This window comes from Carassius auratus, linkage group LG30F (assembly GCF_003368295.1).
Source record: "Carassius auratus strain Wakin linkage group LG30F, ASM336829v1, whole genome shotgun sequence".
In the NCBI taxonomy this organism is placed as follows: Eukaryota; Metazoa; Chordata; class Actinopteri; order Cypriniformes; family Cyprinidae; genus Carassius; species Carassius auratus.
This window is the reverse complement of record NC_039294.1, coordinates 4183623-4205157: the sequence shown is the minus strand read 5'-3', so window position 1 is coordinate 4205157 and position 21535 is coordinate 4183623. Positions and strand designations below refer to the sequence as shown.

General features: G+C 44.5%; 1 protein-coding gene across 2 annotated transcripts in view; it reads right to left on the bottom strand.

Moving 5' to 3' along the window:
• The window catches only part of LOC113068070 (nuclear pore complex protein Nup214-like), a 50002-nt gene extending 42135 nt beyond the window's left edge, over window positions 1-7867 (bottom strand). For both annotated transcript variants that reach the window (XM_026240648.1, XM_026240649.1), the window contains exons 1-13: window positions 7659-7867; window positions 6096-6291; window positions 5868-6019; window positions 4336-4534; window positions 4116-4186; window positions 3731-3794; window positions 3512-3615; window positions 3323-3429; window positions 3157-3223; window positions 2163-2289; window positions 1445-1603; window positions 241-763; window positions 28-161 (exon numbers count right to left, since the gene is read on the bottom strand). In XM_026240648.1, coding sequence (XP_026096433.1) covers window positions 28-161; window positions 241-763; window positions 1445-1603; window positions 2163-2289; window positions 3157-3223; window positions 3323-3429; window positions 3512-3615; window positions 3731-3794; window positions 4116-4186; window positions 4336-4534; window positions 5868-6019; window positions 6096-6291; window positions 7659-7700 — 1945 coding nt within the window. In that variant the 5' untranslated portion in view covers window positions 7701-7867. The remainder of the gene's footprint in view (window positions 1-27; window positions 162-240; window positions 764-1444; window positions 1604-2162; window positions 2290-3156; window positions 3224-3322; window positions 3430-3511; window positions 3616-3730; window positions 3795-4115; window positions 4187-4335; window positions 4535-5867; window positions 6020-6095; window positions 6292-7658) is intronic.
• Between the last annotated feature and the right edge of the window lie 13668 nt (window positions 7868-21535).

Here is a 21535-nt window from a genome sequence, read left to right as displayed (position 1 = left end):
GGTGAAGGGCGTGAGGTGAGCTTGTACCTGCAGGGGCAGCTGGTTTGAGTGCTGCTGTCGTTGGAGCACTGACCTCCACTGGTGCCGGTTTGGGTGTGGAGGTCAAAGAAAATGGTTGGGCAGCAGATGTGACTGACCCCAGAGAGTCCACTCCCAGAAACCTTAAGAAAAACATTGCAAACTATCAGGTGATCCTTCAGGATTATCCATCTAATTTAATATCTGAGATCATATGCTTACCTGTCAGTGAGGTTCATCCTGATGGCAGGCGTTGCAGGCTCCGCCGGTGCTTTGGGGCCAGTGACGATGGGGGACATGGCTGGGGGACGCTGAGGAGGTGTGGCCACTGGAGCACTGCTGACCTCCTTCGGAGCCAATGATGAAGCAAAGGAGAAGGCAGGAGGATCGGAGGAGGGTTTGGGAGCGCTGAAGGAGAAACCTCCTGTGGCAGAGCCCAGCGAAAAGCCTGAGGATGTGGTAGAGCCCAGAGCAGGAAGAGAGAAGGAGAAACCAGTGGAGGACGCTGAGGTGGGCGGAGCCAAGGAGGCGGCAGCAGTGGCTGTTGGTGGCGGGGCTGTGAAGGATAAGGTTGCTGGAGGCAGGGCATTGCCAGAAGATGCTGGGAGAGATGGGAAAATGGAGGATGGCGCAGAGGCTGTGAAGGATAAGGTGGCTGGAGGTAGGGCCGTGCCAGAAGATGCTGGGAAAGATGTGAAGATGGAGGATGCTGCAGAGACAGGAGCAACAGAGGACGACGACGACTCTGAAAACAAAGTGTGTTAGAGCACAACAAAGTCACTGGACAGCAAACGCGGCATCTTAAATCACTTCTTAATCATGTTTTGTCTCCGTTAATCAATAATAGATTTAAAGTGCTAGTGAATTAAGTTGACTTCAAGGCACATGTAGGTTTGTCTGGCACAGTAAAGACCTGAAACACTTCAAGTGGAACTATTTAACTATTTGATCCGTGGCAATTACGTAATAGGTAGAAAACAGATGATGATGAAATGGTTCATTTGGTCTGTTCAGAAACGAGTAAAAACATGATCACACTGAAGAGCTGCCATTATAATAGAAATGAAAGTTTAATTCTGATTGAATACTGACACAGTTTTTTCATGTTCAATAGTATAGGCCTGGGCAATTTTTCGAATTTTATTTGAATGTAATGTTTTGCAATTTAATTTTTTATAAATCCAAGAATCGTTATTTTGAGCAGAAATATTACCAAAAGTTGGAATTTGACATGTTGACAATATGCAAATGATTGTTAAGAACAGTTAAGACAAGAATGATGCTATTGTTTCATGTGATGCTGCAAGAGATGCGAGTGCCATGGTCAAACGCGCTTATATTGCTGCAAAGTTAACGCAAACTTTTTTGTGAAGAAAAAAACATGCCGTGAGTATACTGGGGTCTTAAACAATGGCTGCGGTCTTACTGGTGGCAGGTGCTCGCTCTCCGTCCTCAGGCAGCGGGACAGCAGCCACGGTAAGCTGCTTGACCCCAGGGTTGAGGTTCAGTAGAGAGAAAGGACACAGGACTCCATCCGTAGACAGCAGCATCAGCGTTGGAGCTGGAGGCAATCTCTTCTCATCAGCTGAGGATACAAGAAAACTGTGACAACACCATGTTTACAAAACAGGGTTCATGATTGCATGAAAAGCTAAGAATTATTTATTAGTGCAACTTCAATATAAACAAATGAGGATGAACAACTAAACAATAACTGAAACAGCGATCTTTCAAAGTGCACAAAAAATAATGCTTCTCACAAACCTCTGCAAGCGTTGTGAGCTGGGAAAACAATTTTTGCTAGATTCACTTCATTTACATTCACATCATTTCCAACTATTTTGTGATGGGACTTTTCAGCATTTCACCAATATTAAGCCGAATAAAAGCTTGAGAATTTGACAATAAAACTTTCAGCATTTGAACATTTGAATGAAAGAATTTAAGACATAAATACTTCTCCTGGTAATTGGCTCTTGTAAAGCATGAACACAAGTGCAAAGGCCCATAAAAATAACCATTTCCATTAGCAGTAGACTCTTTGTTCTTTGTGTATGGATGTGTCAGCAACAGGAAACATTTTCTTAGGAAAATAAATGTCATATCACAGTTTAAACAGACATTAGAAGTTTATTAGCTCTTACACAGGTGTATGTCCTCTTGACTGGTGTAATCGATGGCCATGCCGACAGGAAGTGTGTCCTCGCTGTTCTCTGTAACAGGAAGCTCTGCACGACTGGCGTCTTCCAGCAGCCACAGCTCCCAGTTCACCTGCACACAACATCACATCAGACCTCTGTGACTAACACTTGTTTTTAATTTTTTTAAGATTTATTTTTTGCATATACGATACTACAATAGGAAAGATCAAAACTGACAGGAAACGAAGTGAGAGAGAGATGAGGGCAGGACTGGGAAAGGTCAAGTTGGGACTCGAACTTGTGACACCCGTAGCTCAACAGCGCAAGGCTATCAGCGCCGACACTTACTTTACTATTACTGAGATACTAGTATAGTTTAGCTATAAACAGCTTTTATTTTTATACTTGGTGTTCATTTCATGCTTCAGTATTTTTACACATTTGTCATTTTAACTTATTTTTTAGTTCTGTTATTCTATATAAGGTACCCCTTTTCTAACCCGAATATTTGGTCTTGTAAACGCATTTCGGCATATCCCCATCAAAATGTGTGTTCTGCGCATGTTCTATTCGCAAGGAATCTTGGTCTTTTGAGTCTTTGGATACAGGAAGAAGAATCGGAAATGACGCATATTGCGTCTTACGTCCAGACGCGAACCTTGCGTCGCCATTTACATCGGGATATTGGCGACTGATTACACATTCCATGTATACAGGAGTAACTCTCTCTGCTCACGCATGTAAACGGGTTATCCCGAATGTTTCAGATACCCAAATAGTGACCTTAACCCGACCATAACCCGAATTTTAACAGCTTGTAAACGTAGTCACTAGCTACCGTCAACTAACTGAATTAACTGGGTTAACATTGACAATTATCCTTTTTTGGTGAATTATCCTTTTAATTATCAAGTGTTTATTCATTCATTCATTCATATATTATTTTTTATTTTGTGATTTAGATAACATAAATAACCCATGTTTCTGATGTGATTACCTTGTCCTCTTGTTTCGCGATGATGCTGACTTCAATGGCAGCGGCTGATGAAGCCAAAACCAAATCCCTACACAAGAGAAATCAGTTTAATTTGATTTGTGCAACTTATGTCCCCTCTAAACTAACAAAGCTCATGCAGAGCACAGGACATGCAGACGCATCTCACCAGTCCTCGATATGGCACAGGTAGTAGTGATGCTGCCTCTCGGTGCAAGTGCCGTACACTAGGTCGTTGAAGTTCAGATAGCGTTCATCTCTCTTTTCGTCCTTTTTCTGACACACGCACACAGTTGACACATTGTTAATAGTCATGTCTGAAAAGTTTTACAATGTATCATTGGTTAGAATAACTCACGGGCAATGACACGACCACCAGCTCCGGTGGCGTCTCCAAAGAGCCATCAGCCGCTGCATATGCCACCGCAAAGTTATACGTGCTTAACCACAACACATCTAGCACTGCGGAGAACGGACACACACACACATATAAGCACAGACTCCAGTGCTCACATCCTTACTTATGAGCGTGGAAGGCAAGTCACAGTGAGAACACAGTACATCTGAGCCGTTGTACCTTTGACGGGGTGATCCTGACTGTAGAAGCTGGGACAGGGGATCACTTTCTTGGCCTGTAAGGTCTGCGACACAAACACACAGCATGACATTACACACTGGAACAAACTCTAAAGTTTTAACAGTCACTCTAACTTTATGAGAGTAGCAAGTCCACGTCACTACTGTAACAATCACAACTCAGAGTCACAACATCAGTGGAATCATTTTCACAATGATGAATGATAAAAAAAATGAATCCATCCTGCTTTAAAGAGCTTGAGCATTTAAAGTGGCAGACAACAAAACTGCAGCATGTTTATAATGAACAGAACTATATTGTTTTCATATTGAAGCAGTTGTGGAAATAGTTATCATGCTTGGTAAAATGTGATGTACAGACGTACGGGAGTGAACTGAAGCACTGTGGCGTCTTGTTTCCCAGCAGACACCTGCTTCCCTTTAGGACTCCAGCAAACTACAATGAGAGAGACAGAGGAACGAGTCAGCATGTTTCAAAATAAGGCCAAAGACACTGAAAAACCAGTGGTGGAGACATCTGGAAACTGATGACTTTATTCAAGATTAGCACTGTGAGAATAAAGACAGCACACAGTAAAGACTGACCGCAGGTGATTCCCTCAGAGGCAGGAAGCTGAGCGACCACACTGACAGAGTCCTGAACATCCAGTACCATCATACTGCCATCAGACAGACACACGGCCAGACGGGACGCGTCCACTGGACTCCACTTCAGATCCTGGATCAGCGTATCTACAGCAGCCGGGGGTTTGAAAGAGGCGAAGGGACGCTTCTCCTGTCTGTCCTGCTGGAGCAAACACACACACTCTGGAATTCTTCACATTCTTGATCCATGACCATACTATATTTAATCTTTAAATATACTTAGACAGTATTTGACTGAACTAAACAAAAATCACCTCTAAATTAAGCACAATTTATCTTTATATAAATATATACAAATATTAGAATAAAACTCATTTCAAATGCAATGTAAAAAAAAAAAGAAAAGAAAAAAGTAAATGTATTTGATATTCATTGGATGGAAAGCAAACAATGCCATCTGGTGGGAGAAATAAGGGCAGTCACATGTAATGTGGTTCAAATAATAGATGTCTGTAAGTTTAAAATGAACATGGATGATTGTGAGCCTGTCTTACATCTCTTACAGTGGCAGCATGTGCTGCATAAATGTCCAAGATCATTCAGTTTTCACAACTACTTTGTGAACTTTTGTTCTACTGGACATCGTTTCAGGAAGATGTTCTAGTACAATCTACTGAAATATCAATACATACTGAGGACACGCATTAAAATTTCCTTGTGTAACGAGATCATTTACTAAAAAATCCCATCAGGAACGTTTGGGACAACAATCTTTACATGACATTGAAAGACTAATTTAGGGATTAGAGTGCAGCCCTTAAATACTAATTTCCATTTTAAATCTTTATGATTTTTATGATCACTAGTTCTTTGATATGCTTTAATAAGTACAAATCAGAATAAATGTTGTTTCATTTTTACATAAATATGTTACATTTAATGCTGACCCAATATTAATTCACCCATATTTTATTTTTACAAAACTTATTTGAATCAATAAAGCAGACAATTTAATTGCATTTAATATGCTTTCTGCATGTATAAAATCTCTCTTGTAAATTTTGTTTGATGTGGACACCAAAATGGGGCATTACCAAAGACTGATTTGTACACTTAATCCCCCAAAAAACTGCTCTGAATTTTCTTATTTCCCATTCATTTCCTATGGTCATCACTTTTGATTGTGAATATTACACTACACTATTTATTTTAAAATAATTTAACCTTTTTTAAAAAAAATGTAACCAAAGTCTCATACCATCCTGTTGAAAAAAAAAAAGAGAAGAGAACAAAATCTTTTGGTTCAAAATTAAGTATAATAACTTTAAGTCTGTTATTTTTGTGTTTATTTCTTTGGAGCTGCTTTAGAAATAAATGTGACTTGACTTTATTATGAACTAAAGTACGCCACATCATTCCACTGCTTCTGCTGCAGACATGCGTGTAGACTTCAAGATCTAAAACACGAGGAGCTGCTTGAAGAGCAAACAGATGAAATCAGTGTTGAAGTAGTTTTAGGAGAGCTGAATGACCTTGTTGAGGAAAGTGCGGACATCATAGAAGTCCATCGTGAGCTCAGCGGTGTCCCCCGTCCCACACACAGACAGCGTGAGTTCATCGCTGCTCAGGGCCATGTGATGCATCGCCACACCGACCGTCACCGTGACAGCGCAGGAGCACTCCACTGATGAGACACACATGAGACACACGTGAGTCTGAGCTCAGTCACAGCAGAGCAGAGTTTACGTGAGCGTTCATACCTGTGTCATTGGGGTTTCCCTCCAGACGGCCGGCTGCGATCACATTTCTCGTCCAGAACACTTTCAGCATCTCGTCTTTGCCAGCAAAAGTCAGGCCATATTTGTTAGAGATGGCGAGGAGACTGGAGCGCTCCTTAGGAAGATCCGCAGACGACTCGAACACACGGATCTTCTTCATCTGACGGAACTGAAAGTCCTGAGGAACACAGAAATGCACATCTATATGTCAGTGCCTATTACTGCTGTGCAATAACAGGCTTGCAATAACGCAAACCGTGTTCGCTCTTCTGTGTCAGCAGCAACACAAGGATACGTTTTCTATGTGTATTTATGCTTTGATTTGAACGAAAAAAGCACCACCGTGCAGCGCAGCTGACACATAAGAGCATAAGCTGCCAGCGTTCAGCTCATATTCTCCAAAATGACACTACGCTGATATGGAGAGACAGAGACAAATTGTTGAATAAAATCATTATTTTTATTTTCTTCACGTACAAAAACTATTCTCGTCACTTCATAATGTTACGGATGAACCACTGATGGCAGATGGACTATTCTGATGATGTCTTTCATACTTTTCTGGACCTTGACAGTGTACTTCACGTGCTTCTTGCACTGACCAATAGTTTCACTTCAATCCTCAATATATCATCAGGAGCCATGGGTATTCGTTTTGTGTTGCATGACATGCTGTTTTGACTCTCAAAGTGGCGGTAGCCATTGATTTGCATTATATGAATCAACAAGGTCAACAATTTCAGCTAAAAATCTTCTTTGATGTTCTACTGAAGAAAAAAAAAACCTTTCCTACATCTTGAATGGCCTGAGGGTGAGTATATTAACATTTATGGTTGAACTGTCACTTTAATTCAAAGGGAAAACATGTTCTTATTCCCCACTGACAGATATTTGAAAACAAGTCAAAATACTGAGGAAGATATTAATTGGAGTGTATGTAACATTTAATGCCATGACTTCATGAATTTAAGACTTTCTGATCTGATTTAAGTAAGAACTTTTAAAGGTTTTTTGTTGAGATGAAGAAAACCATTAACACAAATAAAATTGTACGGATGAAAGTGACGTCATAAGCACAACATGTAATACAAATAAAAATTTGGTTTAAATATTACACAACAAAAACTGTATTCAGATTCAGGTTTGTGTTAAAAAAAAAAAACCTCACAGCTTTCACATTCATTTCACAGCAAGAGTGACGTTAATCTAAAAGAAGCCTATAATGATCTGGCTTGTTTCAAATCAAAATATGTCAAATATGTACACATAATATGCATAGAATCTGATGGGAAACTATATTATGCTGTCAAGCTGAAACTCGTATTAACATTCAGCACTCCAGCATGTGTTTACGTTATTAGTTCGTGTGCTTAACTCAAAGTTCTAAAGCCACAAGCCACATGAACTCATACCCCCATAAACATCACCTTTACCTACCACAGGACGTCTTTACTCTAATAACAAACGTTATAACGTACTCCTAATAATAATAATAAGAAGAAAAATAATAAGGAAAAGAGTTGTACTAGCCGAAAAGTGTCTCACCTTCATCTCTCTCTCTGGAATAGAGTCCGGATCGTCTCCCATCTTTGCAAAGCTTCACTCGAGCGCCGTCAAGTAATATAACAATTGAATGTGTAGCTAATAAATATATTATTGACGAACTAATGAATTTATTCTGTTCATCTCAAACTCTCTGCGTGTTAGCAACCCGCGTTGAACTGTAGCAGGAAATGACGCATTTTGACACGGAAGCGTGTCATCACTGTCACACGGTAGCGACCTCTAACGGCCAAACGCAGTACAGCAGCACAGTGCTCATGAAAACAACACCGATTCACGTTGATAGCCTAGTATTTGTGATATTTTCCAAATTAAATGCATAATCCATGATAAAATTGTGCAAGTGGCTCTTAGAAGGTCTACGCGAGGCTCACATTTGAACATTAAACAACATGTCCTCTGGCAAAAACAACTTGTTCTTTATTACAGCCTAATGAAGAGACTTTATGATTCTCTTATGACATGATTCTTAAACATGGCGAGAACCAATAAATGTCAATTTAGTAAAAATATGAATTGATCCATATGACAGCTGACATTGACAAAACCAGCAGCAGCATAAATTAAGCTAATAAAATGTAAAAAAATGATAAGATTTTAATAATAATAACCACAAAATGTTTTCAAACCACAGTTAATGCTGGGAACTTGCTCAATATTGTTCAACGTACGTAGAGTTCACACAAAATAAGAAACTGATGGCTCCTACTAAAAAAATTTTACATTTGATTTTTTATTTTATTTGTCAGTGTAGCCTATAACAACTTCTTCACAATTATTGGCACGCCTACACTGTAAAAAATCCAACTTACATTTTGTTTCCCTATCATAGGTCACTTCGATGCTGCGGTGACGTCACCACGTATGGGAACACCTCCGGTGTGACGAATGTCTGAAGCCCAATACCATCCCGCCAATCCTATTGGCCAAATGGCGCATAGCACCACCCTACGCATGCGCACGCATGATATACCTGGGTGCAGCGCGCCATTTCGCTCAGATTTCATTCCTTCAGGAATAGCGAATCATCTGTGCCCTATCATCTCGCGTTCTCCAGCGATTTTCTTCGAGCAGTGTTAACTCCTCTTTCGCGGACGCGATGAGTCAACGAAAGGTAAGAGCCGTATATGGGTTTATCACAGGGAGGCACTCATGAGAGATTCGTTTGCAGCCTCTCTCATGTTCTCTCTGTGATAGCCTACGGCTATGGTAAAATAAGAAAAGTATCCGCGCTCTGGAGTCTATTTCTTCAGTCGCCTCGCGTCTAACCCCCACCGTTCGCTTCTGCGGTCGCCGAGGCCCCGCACGAGGTGTTGGTTAGGGGCGATATGTGCGGCTTGACTATGAGTACAGTGATGCACTGGAGTTTTCCACTTGCTCGCTCTCCCCTACTCGAGCGCGTTAATCAGAGCAGTTTTGCTTTTATACTATGTTGTCTAACCGCAGCTTCTACTCAGAGTAGGCTCTGACCGGCATAAGCGGTTCTCTCCCTCCGAGCGGACAGGAGAAACGCGCTTCCCCTTCCTCAGTGTGCTATTATGTGGCTATCCGCGCGGTGGATAAATTACCCTTCTCACGGACCTCCACCAAGAGGTTTCGAGGTCCTGGAAGCAGCCTTATCAGCGCATATCACGAACGGCGCGGGTTTTTGCCACGATTAAGTGACATGGCGGACTGCTATTATATAGCGATGCCGTTTGACTACCTCTCTAGCCGAACGGATCGCGCCAAACTCCGCCGCGACCTAGTCTCGTCTAGACGTATCGAGTCGTGTCTATTTCGGCAAATTTTATTCTCTTATTACGGTTCTTTACGAGAAGCCTCTCGTTCTTTCCCCACACTCTAACATTGACCGTCTCGCAGCACAAGCACTTCGAGCGTCACTGAACTGAGCTGTTATTTGAGCGCCCCTCAGACACTGCACAATTCAGTCTTCAGAGTTTGAGGAACGGCACAAAAGACTGGCGAATTTGGCCAGTTTATGACGGCTCACACAGCTGCCGCGTTCTCGCTAGCGGCGTGGCCCTATGTTTATCTTGTTGGATTAAATCCTGCCGTAGACACACTTCAGGATTATACACAACGAAACACAGCGAGTTTGACGCATGCATTTCCTTCTATGTTTGCCGGGGTCTGTGCCCTCCACTGAAGAGTGCTGTTGGACTGCTAATGCACATCCAACCCTCTCACTGCAGTCCCCACGCTCTAACATTGACTGTCTCGCAGCACAAGCACTTCGAGCGTCACTGAACTGAGCTGTTATTTGAGCGCCCCCTCAGACACTCTGCACTATTCAGCCTTCAGAGTCTGAGGGACGCCACAAGAGGCTGGCAAATATGGCCAGTTTATGACGGCTCACACAGCTGCCGCGTTCTCGCTAGCGGCGTGGCCCTAATGTTTTCTTGTTGGATTAAATCCTGCCGTGAACACGCTTCAGGATTATACACAACGAAACGCAGCGAGTTTGACGCATGCGCTTTACTTCATGTTTGCCGGGGTCTGTGCCCTCCACTAGAGAGTGCTGTTGGACTGCTAATGCACATCCAACCCTTTCACTGCAGTCCCCACGCTCTAACATTGACTGTCTCGCAGCAAAGGCACCTCGAGCATCATTGGATTGAGCTATCATTTGAGCGCCCCCTCAGACACTCTGCACAATCCAGCCTTCAGAGTCTGAGGGACGCCTCGAGAGACTGGCGAATATGGCCAGTTATGACGGCTCACACAGCTGCCGCGTTCTCGCTAGCGGCGTGGCCTAATGTTATCTTGTTGGATTAAATCCTGCCGTGAACACGCTTCAGGATTATACACAACGAAACGCGGCGAGTTTGACGCTTGCACTTTCCTTCTATGTTTGCCAGGGTCTGTGCCCTCCACTAGAGAGTGCTGTTGGACTGCTAATGCACATCCAACCCTCTCACTGCAGTCCCCACGCTCTAACATTGACTGTCTCGCAGCAAAGCCACCTCGAGCATCATTGGATTGAGCTATCATTTGAGCGCCCCCTCAGACACTCTGCACAATCCAGCCTTCAGAGTTTGAGGGACGGCACAAAAGGCTGGCAGAGATGGCCAGTTTATGACTGCTCATACAGCCGCCACGTTCTCGCAATGGCGACGTGGCCCGATTTTTATCTTGGTGAATTAAATCCTGCCGTGGATACGCTTCAGGATTATACACAACGAAACGCAGCAAGTTTACGCATGCGCTTTACTTCATGTTCGCCAGGGACTGTGCCCTCCACTATAGAGTGCTGTTGGACCGCTAATGCGCATCCAACACTCTCACTGCAGTCCCTACGCTCTAACATTGACTGTCTCGCAGCAAACAGCGCTTCGAGCAGCATTGGATCGGGCTGTGACGCCAGGCGTAAATAATAAAAAATAATCCCTCAGACACTGCGCAATCCAGCTTTCAGATCTTGAGGGGCGATTCAAGGGTCTTACACAGACGACCCGTTTATGACGGCTCGCACAGCCGCCGTTTTAGTTAGCGGCAGAGCCTGATGTTCAATTCGTTGGTCTAATTCCTGCCGTGGACACGTTCAGGATTATACACAACGGGACGCAATAGCTCTTATGCATACACTTCCCCTGTGCACGAATGCCGCAGGCTTTTCCGTGCACGGACATTATGTGTATGACAGCGTTGCAGAAAGCGGAAATTTGAGACTGCTAGTATCGTTTTGGGTCGCGTGGAACGCTTGCCCGGCATTTCTCAATGGGTGTTACGCACAATTGTCACGGATACACCAATTCGTTTTTTAGAGGCCCGCCTCTTTCCGCTGAATTCTTTCCACGGTGGTAGACTGATGGTAATAGCAGTGTTGTGACAGGAGATGTCAACTCTGCTGAGCAAAGGGGCTATAGAAGTCGTAGACCCCGTACTTCTCAATGCATGGATGTAGCTCTGGCCCCGTTGCGGCTCCAGGGCGTCCGTCTGTTAACCACTTGGACGATTGGCAGCGGCATTCCCCGTAATTTGTCTGGGGTTACTTCACATGCGCCCTTTTCAGTGGAAAAGTGGGCGGAAAGACGAAATATTTCACCCCGTTGTCTTCCGCATCCGACGATTTCGGTGACACGGAGTTGTGTGATGTCATTAAAGCTATGGATGCCAACCGAGTTCTCCTACCGGGGTTCGGCTGGGGATTTGAGCTTTCCCAGAGACCGTCACGACGGATGCGTCTTTGACCGGTTGGGGAGCTGTTTGTCAAGGGCTACCAGCCCATGGAGTGTGGACAGCTGCACAACGCAGTTGGTATATAAACCGGTTGGAATTACTGGCAGTTTTCTGGCTCTCCAGTAATTCGCGAATCTGCTGATCGGCCGTCTTGTGCTGCTCAGATCAGACAACACAGCGTTTGTCTCATACCTGAATCATTAGGAAGGATTACGCTCTCGCCCCCTGTGCAGGCTGGCGAGACATGTTCTTCTCTGGTCTCAGAGAAATTTCTGTCGATCCGAGTTGTTCATGTCCCCGGACGTTTGAACTTCGGAGCAGATATGCTATCCAGACAGGCTCTGGAACAGGGAGAATGGAGATTACACCTCCAGACGGTGAATCTTTTATGGCGGATATTCGGCAAGCGAAAGTGGATTTATTCGCGTCAAACATGACTACGCATTGCCCGCTATGGTTCTCCCTATGCCCCCCATCGCCCCTGGGCGTGGATGCATTAGCTCACAGCTGGCCCAGGACCAGTCTGTATGCTTTCCTCCGATTCGTTTGATCCCAGCGGTATTATGCAGAATACGGCGGGACAGAGTGGAACAGCTGCTGCTGGTGGCTCCGCGATGGCACACGCAGCCGTGGTTTGCGGATCTGATCAGTCTGCTAGCGGGCTCTCCTTGGAGATTCCCCTCAGACAGGATTTATTATCACAAGCACAGGGGCTGATTTGGCACCCGAGGCCGGATCTGTAGAAACTGTGGGCGTGGCCACTGAGCGGAGTGCATTAGTATGTCCCGGTCTTTCTGTTGAAACCACTGAGACTATATTGAATTCTAGAGCAGCTTCTACGAGACGCTTATATGCTTTCAAGTGGAGACTGATTACAGCCTGGTATGGCAATCGTAATGTGGATCCAGTTTACTGCCCAGTGGCTTCAGTGCTGGAGTTCCTCCAGGATTGTTTTTCGGATGGCGTAACACCAGCCACTTTTAAGGTTTACGTGGCAGCCATTTCAGCTTACCACGAATACATAGGCGGTGCCTCTATGAGGCGTCATCCACTAGTTTCTCGTTTCGTACAGCGTGCGCGACGGCTGAGGCCTTTCCGCCCTGTGCGAGTTCCTTCATGGGGTTTATCCATTGTGTTGCTAGGTTTATCAGGGCATCCGTTTGAGCCCTTGGAGACCGTATCGGATAAATTCTTGACACTGAAGACACTTCTTCTCATGGCTTTATCCTCCCTCAAGAGAGTTGGGGATTTACAGGCTCTTTCTGTTTCACCCTCATGCATGGAATTTGCACCGGGCTCTGTGAAGGTGCTGCTGCGGCCCAGGCCTAACTATGTTCCTAAGGTCGCATCTAACCTCTTTCGCTTTCAGCAAGTGTTCCTGGAAGCTTTTTCACCTGCTGAGGCTGGATCAGAAGATCTAAGTCTTTGCCCTGTGAGAGCTTTAAAGACTTATGTGGATCGTACAGCCCCTTGGCGTGAATCTGACCAGCTGTTTGTCTGTCTTGGACATAAAAGTAAGGGCCATGCGGTTACAAAGCAGCGCATGTCCCATTGGCTGGTGGAGGCAATTTCTTTGGCCTATGAGGCGCGCGGACTCGCTTCGCCCTTAGGAATTAAGGCTCATTCCACTTGAGCTGTGGCTACTTCTCAAGCTTTTCTCAGTGGATCTTCTATGGATGATATCTGTGCTGCGGCAGGATGGTCCTCACCGAGCACTTTTATCAAGTCCTACAGTCTGGATGTGGGGATGGCTCCTGGCTCCCGGGTTCTTTCCGCTTGAGCAGATGCTTCCTCGGATCTCAGTTATCAGGTACGTCAGGCGTTTTGGTATATCGTTCCCATACGTGGTGACGTCACCGCAGCATCGAAGTGACCTATGATAGGGAACATCTCGGTTACGTATGTAACCTTGGTTCCCTGAATAGGGAACGAGATGCTGCGGTTCTGGCCGTTCCGTACCTTGATAACTTCTTCATCTTCAGTCATGAAATCTGAGCGAAATGGCGCGCTGCACCCAGGTATATCATGCGTGCGCATGCGTAGGGTGGTGCTATGCGCCATTTGGCCAATAGGATTGGCGGGATGGTATTGGGCTTCAGACATTCGTCACACCGGAGGTGTTCCCATACGTGGTGACGTCACCGCAGCATCTCGTTCCCTATTCAGGGAACCAAGGTTACATACGTAACCGAGATGTTTGCAAACTCAGTTTTTAAAGTTAATTCAACAATTTAACATTAAAAAAGTTGAGATAACACAGAAATGTAAGTTGAATAGGAATTTAGATCAATTTGTTACACCAAATTAATATTTCAAGTTAGAACAACTAACAACTTTAAGTTGGTTATTAGTATTGCCAACAAAGGCTGATGAGCATGCGCAGTTCGAATGCTTTTTTAAACAACGCCATTTTATTTTCTCCCGTTTCATTTTCGAGTCACCTTAAGCGGCCTCTGTTTATTCGCTAATTGTGATCGCTCTGGTAAGTGTAGCTATGTGTATCAATTCACGATATGATTTAAATGAAGTTTATTCACAATATGCCCTTTTGTACAACATAGGTGGCGGCAAGTTAGTCAGTTAAATTTTCCCGCCTGGTCTTATTGTTGCCTCAGGTCAGACGTCGCCTATTTTTTCTGCCTGACAGTTTAAATTAATCTCTCCGGTAGGTGCTGTTCTTTATATAATATTTACCATAAGAGTTGAAATGTGTTTGTTCAAAATATGTGCTTTTGTACGCCGTTTTAGGCCGGTGACACACTGGCTGCGTGGCGTCTCTGCTGCGTGCCAGAAGCGTGGTGGCTGCTTCGCGTATTCTGTGTCTTTAGAGTTGCTTCAGGCGGCGCCCTGTTAACGTTGGTCCGTCATTGTTATCGCTCCGGTAAGCGGTGGTTCTTTGTGTATCAATTTAAGCCATGATTTAAATGAAATTTGTTCACAATATGCACATCTTTACAACGGTGTAGGTGGCGGCAAGTTAGCAGACATGGGGACTTGTGACTTGGACTCGAAGTGCTCCTGGGGCGTCTGTCGTTGCTAAGCTTCCATGACACGCTCTCTCTCAATGAAGACGCAGAAATTTCAGCAAAGGATAAATGGATTTGCAGCACTAAAAATCGTTCGCAGTAGCTCTGCTACTAAATTCATTTCAAAATGGCAATCCATATACAGCTATGAACAGCTGTTCCTTCATCTTAGCTGAGCTTTCAACGTTGATACGGGAAAGGATGAAGCTGATTGGTTAGTTATTGTCACATGACCTGCGGTGCGCTTGGCATTCTGAAAAGTTTAGATGTTTTTAACTCGATGCGGTGCGGACGCGCCTGGAAAAAACGAGCGCGTCGCACCGCGTGCGCGTTGCTTCCATTATGAGCGAGCATACCGCGCGACATTGGAAATAACGAACTTGCGCGCGCAAATGACGTGATGTGAACGGCCCCTAATTATCTGCTAGCAGGCCGTCAAAAAAACGCATTCCAGGGGCGGCGCTAGGGCTGGGCTAAGGGGGCATAAGCCCCGAATATTTTGTTACCTTGTCTTTCTCACAGAGCAAAACAATTAATCAGAAAAACAAATGTAGCTGCCGCGATTACCTAATCATGAGAAGTGCACACACATATATATATATATATATATATATATATATATATATATATATATATGGTACAGACCAAAAGTTTGGACACACCTTCTCATTCAAAGAGTTTTCTTTATTTTCATGACTATGAAAATTGTAGATTCACACTGAAGGCATCAAGGGCTATTTGACCAAGAAGGAGAGTGATGGGGTGCTGCGCCAGATGACCTGGCCTCCACAGTCACCGGACCTGAACCCAATCCAGATGGTTTAGGGGTGAGCTGGACCGCAGACAGAAGGCAAAAGGGCCAACAAGTGCTAAGCATCTCTCGGGAGAACTTCAAGACTGTTGGAAGACCATTTCAGGTGACTACCTCTTGAAGCTCATCAAGAGAATGCCAAGAGTGTGCAAAGCAGTAATCAAAACAAAAAGTGGCTACTTTGAAGAACCAAGAATATTACATATTTTCAGTTGTTTCACACTTTTTTGTTATGTATATAATTCCATATATAATTCCACACGTGTTAATTCATAGTTTTGATGCCTTCAGTGTGAATCTACAATTTTCATAATCATGAAAATAAAGAAAACTCTTTGAATGAGAAGGTGTGTCCAAACTTTTGGTCTGTACTGTACATAACAAAAAAGTATGAAACAACTGAAAATACGTCATATTTATATTCTATGAGAGAGAGAGAGAGAGAGAGAGTGTGTGTGTGTGTGTGTGTGTGTGTGTGTGAGAGAGAGAGAGAGAGAGAGGGGAGAAATGTAACAAAGTTTAATGTTGTATGTAAACTGTGTTTGAGAGAGAAAGCGAGAGAGAGAGGTGTTCAGAGAGGAGTCTGTTGGATGTTTAGTTTTATGGACTCAATGTTGAAAATGTAAAACATTTCAAACACTGTTGGCAGAAGTGAAAAATTTATAATTTTAGGAAGTTACAATTTTGTTTGATTCCATGATGTATTTTACTGAACATGAGTATTTACAATGCAAATCCAAATTATTTTAATTATTTATTATTTACTGACAGTTACTTATATCTTGTCTTTTAACTTTATTAAGATCAGATTCTGCAGGTAAAATAATAATATTAAGGTGACTTGACTTGGACTTGACTTGACATAGCTTGTGACTTGACTTGACTTGACTTTTTTTTTCCTCGACAGTGCAATTGCTCTGGCAGGTAACGTTAATGTTCTATGCAGGCTATAAGAATAATTAACAGTAAGGTTTGAATGGTATTTGTTCACAATATGTGCTTCTGTACAGCTGCTTAGGTGGCTCCAAACTGGTCAGTTCAGTTTTCCTGCTTCGTCTTCGAGAAGTCTTTTAGTCATTCGGTGGCTTTTTTTTCCAGACAGTATCATGACTTAGGTAAGCACTGTTTTATATCATATTAAGTAAAGGGATTTAATTATTGTTAAGGATATAGAGTTTTCTTTATTTGTTTATAATATGTTCATTTTGTACAGTTGTGTGGGTGCCTTTGAGTTTTGAATAAGGTTAAGTTATAAGTGTATTAATATTTTTTTTAAACAAATGTAACCGTATAAGATAAGCTTGTGTGTTTTCGTCTCAAAGATGTATTTTCTTCTTTTAACTTCTTTTAAATTTATGTGCTTATGTTTGCTTGGCGGGCTATGAATCTGTATGTTTTAAAAATACAAATAACTTAAGAGCTATTTTACAGCTTAAATTCATAGGTTTTTCTTTTTTTTTTTGATATTCGTTTAACCAACTTGCTTGCTTTTAGATAGTATTTTAAAGGGATAGTTCACCCAAAAATCATAATTATGTCATTAATAACTCACTCTCATGTCGTTCCAAACCCGTGAGACCTCCATTTAAGATATTTTAGATTTAGTCTGAGAGCTCTCAGTCTCTCCATTGAAGCTGTGTGTACGGTCTACTGTCCATGTCCAGAAAGGTAAGAAAAACATCATAAAAGTAGTCCATGTGACATCAGAGGGTCAGTTAGAATTTTTTGAAGCATCGAAAATACATTTTGGTCCAAAAATAGCAAAAACTATGACTTTATTCAGCATTGTCTTCTCTTCCATGTCTGTTGTGAGAGAGAGTTAAAAACAAAACAGTTTGTCATATCCGGTTCACGAATGAATCATTCAATGTAACCGGATCTTTTTGAACCAGTTCACCAAATCGAACTGAATTGTTTAAAACGGTTCGCGTCTCCAATATCTTTTTTTAATGTGGCTGACACTCCCTCTGAGTTCAAACAAACCAATATCCCGGAGTAATTCATTTACTCAAACAGTACACTGACTGAACTGCTGTAAAGAGAGAACTGAAGATGAACACCGAGCCGAGCCAGATAACGAACAAAACATTGACTTGTCAGTTTTCGGATCACCAGTAGTTATTTCGGACAGTTTGATTCAGTAAACCGGTTGAAGAAAACGGTTCACCGGTTCTTTTGCGCTCAATGTAATGACATCATTGGCGACGATTGCAAGCCTTCGGTTTACCTGTGCTCATAACATTAGCACAGAATCAGTTCAGAATCAATCACCAAAAGAATCAGTTCGGTTCAGGCGCTCTGTGTGTCGGTCTGCTTCACGCTGAATCACACATGCGCAGTATCATCAGCTCCTCAGTTCTCGAATCGGACGCGTCTGACAGAAACTGTTCTTGACTCGTGAACGAGTCAGTCTTTTGTTCATTATCTGGCTCGGCTCGGTGTTCATCTTCAGTTCTCTCTTCACAGCAGTTCAGTCAGTGTACTGTTTGAGTCATCTCGGTTACGTATGTAACCTTGGTTCCCTGAATAGGGAACGAGATGCTGCGGTGACGTCACCACGTATGGGAACACCTCCGGTGTGACGAATGTCTGAAGCCCAATACCATCCCGCCAATCCTATTGGCCAAATGGCGCATAGCACCACCCTACGCATGCGCACGCATGATATACCTGGGTGCAGCGCGCCATTTCGCTCAGATTTCATGACTGAAGATGAAGAAGTTATCAAGGTACGGAACGGCCAGAACCGCAGCATCTCGTTCCCTATTCAGGGAACCAAGGTTACATACGTAACCGAGATGTTCCCTATCATAGGTCACTTCGATGCTGCGGTGACGTCACCACGTATGGGAACGATATACCAAAACGCCTGACGTACCTGATAACTGAGATCCGAGGAAGCATCTGCTCAAGCGGAAAGAACCCGGGAGCCAGGAGCCATCCTCACATCCAGACTGTAGGACTTGATAAAAGTGCTCGGTGAGGACCATCCTGCCGCAGCACAGATATCATCCATAGAAGATCCACTGAGAAAAGCTTGAGAAGAAGCCACAGCTCAAGTGGAATGAGCCTTAATTCCCAAGGGCGAAGCGAGTCCGCGCGCCTCATAGGCCAAAGAAATTGCCTCCACCAGCCAATGGGACATGCGCTGCTTTGTAACCGCATGGCCCTTACTTTTATGTCCAAGACAGACAAACAGCTGGTCAGATTCACGCCAAGGGGCTGTACGATCCACATAAGTCTTTAAAGCTCTCACAGGGCAAAGACTTAGATCTTCTGATCCAGCCTCAGCAGGTGAAAAAGCTTCCAGGAACACTTGCTGAAAGCGAAAGAGGTTAGATGCGACCTTAGGAACATAGTTAGGCCTGGGCCGCAGCAGCACCTTCACAGGGCCCGGTGCAAATTCCATGCATGAGGGTGAAACAGAAAGAGCCTGTAAATCCCCAACTCTCTTGAGGGAGGATAAAGCCATGAGAAGAAGTGTCTTCAGTGACAAGAATTTATCCGATACGGTCTCCAAGGGCTCAAACGGATGCCCTGATAAACCTAGCAACACAATGGATAAACCCCATGAAGGAACTCGCACAGGGCGGAAAGGCCTCAGCCGTCGCGCACGCTGTACGAAACGAGAAACTAGTGGATGACGCCTCATAGAGGCACCGCCTATGTATTCGTGGTAAGCTGAAATGGCTGCCACGTAAACCTTAAAAGTGGCTGGTGTTACGCCATCCGAAAAACAATCCTGGAGGAACTCCAGCACTGGAGCCACTGGGCAGTAAACTGGATCCACATTACGATTGCCACACCAGGCTGTAATCAATCTCCACTTGAAAGCATATAAGCGTCTCGTAGAAGCTGCTCTAGAATTCAATATAGTCTCAGTGGTTTCAACAGAAAGACCGGGACATACTAATGCACTCCGCTCAGTGGCCACGCCCACAGTTTCCACAGATCCGGCCTCGGGTGCCAAATCAGCCCCTGTGCTTGTGATAATAAATCCTGTCTGAGGGGAATCTCCAAGGAGAGCCCGCTAGCAGACTGATCAGATCCGCAAACCACGGCTGCGTGTGCCATCGCGGAGCCACCAGCAGCAGCTGTTCCACTCTGTCCCGCCGTATTCTGCATAATACCGCTGGGATCAAACGAATCGGAGGAAAAGCATACAGACTGGTCCTGGGCCAGCTGTGAGCTAATGCATCCACGCCCAGGGGCGATGGGGGGCATAGGGAGAACCATAGCGGGCAATGCGTAGTCATGTTTGACGCGAATAAATCCACTTTCGCTTGCCGAATATCCGCCATAAAAGATTCACCGTCTGGAGGTGTAATCTCCATTCTCCCTGTTCCAGAGCCTGTCTGGATAGCATATCTGCTCCGAAGTTCAAACGTCCGGGGACATGAACAACTCGGATCGACAGAAATTTCTCTGAGACCAGAGAAGAACATGTCTCGCCAGCCTGCACAGGGGGCGAGAGCGTAATCCTTCCTAATGATTCAGGTATGAGACAAACGCTGTGTTGTCTGATCTGAGCAGCACAAGACGGCCGATCAGCAGATTCGCGAATTACTGGAGAGCCAGAAAACTGCCAGTAATTCCAACCGGTTTATATACCAACTGCGTTGTGCAGCTGTCCACACTCCATGGGCTGGTAGCCCTTGACAAACAGCTCCCCAACCGGTCAAAGACGCATCCGTCGTGACGGTCTCTGGGAAAGCTCAAATCCCCAGCCGAACCCCGGTAGGAGAACTCGGTTGGCATCCATAGCTTTAATGACATCACACAACTCCGTGTCACCGAAATCGTCGGATGCGGAAGACAACGGGGTGAAATATTTCGTCTTTCCGCCCACTTTTCCACTGAAAAGGGCGCATGTGAAGTAACCCCAGACAAATTACGGGGAATGCCGCTGCCAATCGTCCAAGTGGTTAACAGACGGACGCCCTGGAGCCGCAACGGGGCCAGAGCTACATCCATGCATTGAGAAGTACGGGGTCTACGACTTCTATAGCCCCTTTGCTCAGCAGAGTTGACATCTCCTGTCACAACACTGCTATTACCATCAGTCTACCACCGTGGAAAGAATTCAGCGGAAAGAGGCGGGCCTCTAAAAACGAATTGGTGTATCCGTGACAATTGTGCCTAACACCCATTGAGAAATGCCGGGCAAGCGTTCCACGCGACCCAAAACGATACTAGCAGTCTCAAATTTCCGCTTCTGCAACGCTGTCATACACATAATGTCCGTGCACGGAAAAGCCTGCGGCATTCGTGCACAGGGGAAGTGTATGCATAAGAGCTATTGCGTCCCGTTGTGTATAATCCTGAACGTGTCCACGGCAGGAATTAGACCAACGAATTGAACATCAGGCTCTGCCGCTAACTAAAACGGCGGCTGTGTGAGCCGTCATAAACGGGTCGTCTGTGTAAGACCCTTGAATCGCCCCTCAAGATCTGAAAGCTGGATTGCGCAGTGTCTGAGGGATTATTTTTTATTATTTACGCCTGGCGTCACAGCCCGATCCAATGCTGCTCGAAGCGCTGTTTGCTGCGAGACAGTCAATGTTAGAGCGTAGGGACTGCAGTGAGAGTGTTGGATGCGCATTAGCGGTCCAACAGCACTCTATAGTGGAGGGCACAGTCCCTGGCGAACATGAAGTAAAGCGCATGCGTAAACTTGCTGCGTTTCGTTGTGTATAATCCTGAAGCGTATCCACGGCAGGATTTAATTCACCAAGATAAAAATCGGGCCACGTCGCCATTGCGAGAACGTGGCGGCTGTATGAGCAGTCATAAACTGGCCATCTCTGCCAGCCTTTTGTGCCGTCCCTCAAACTCTGAAG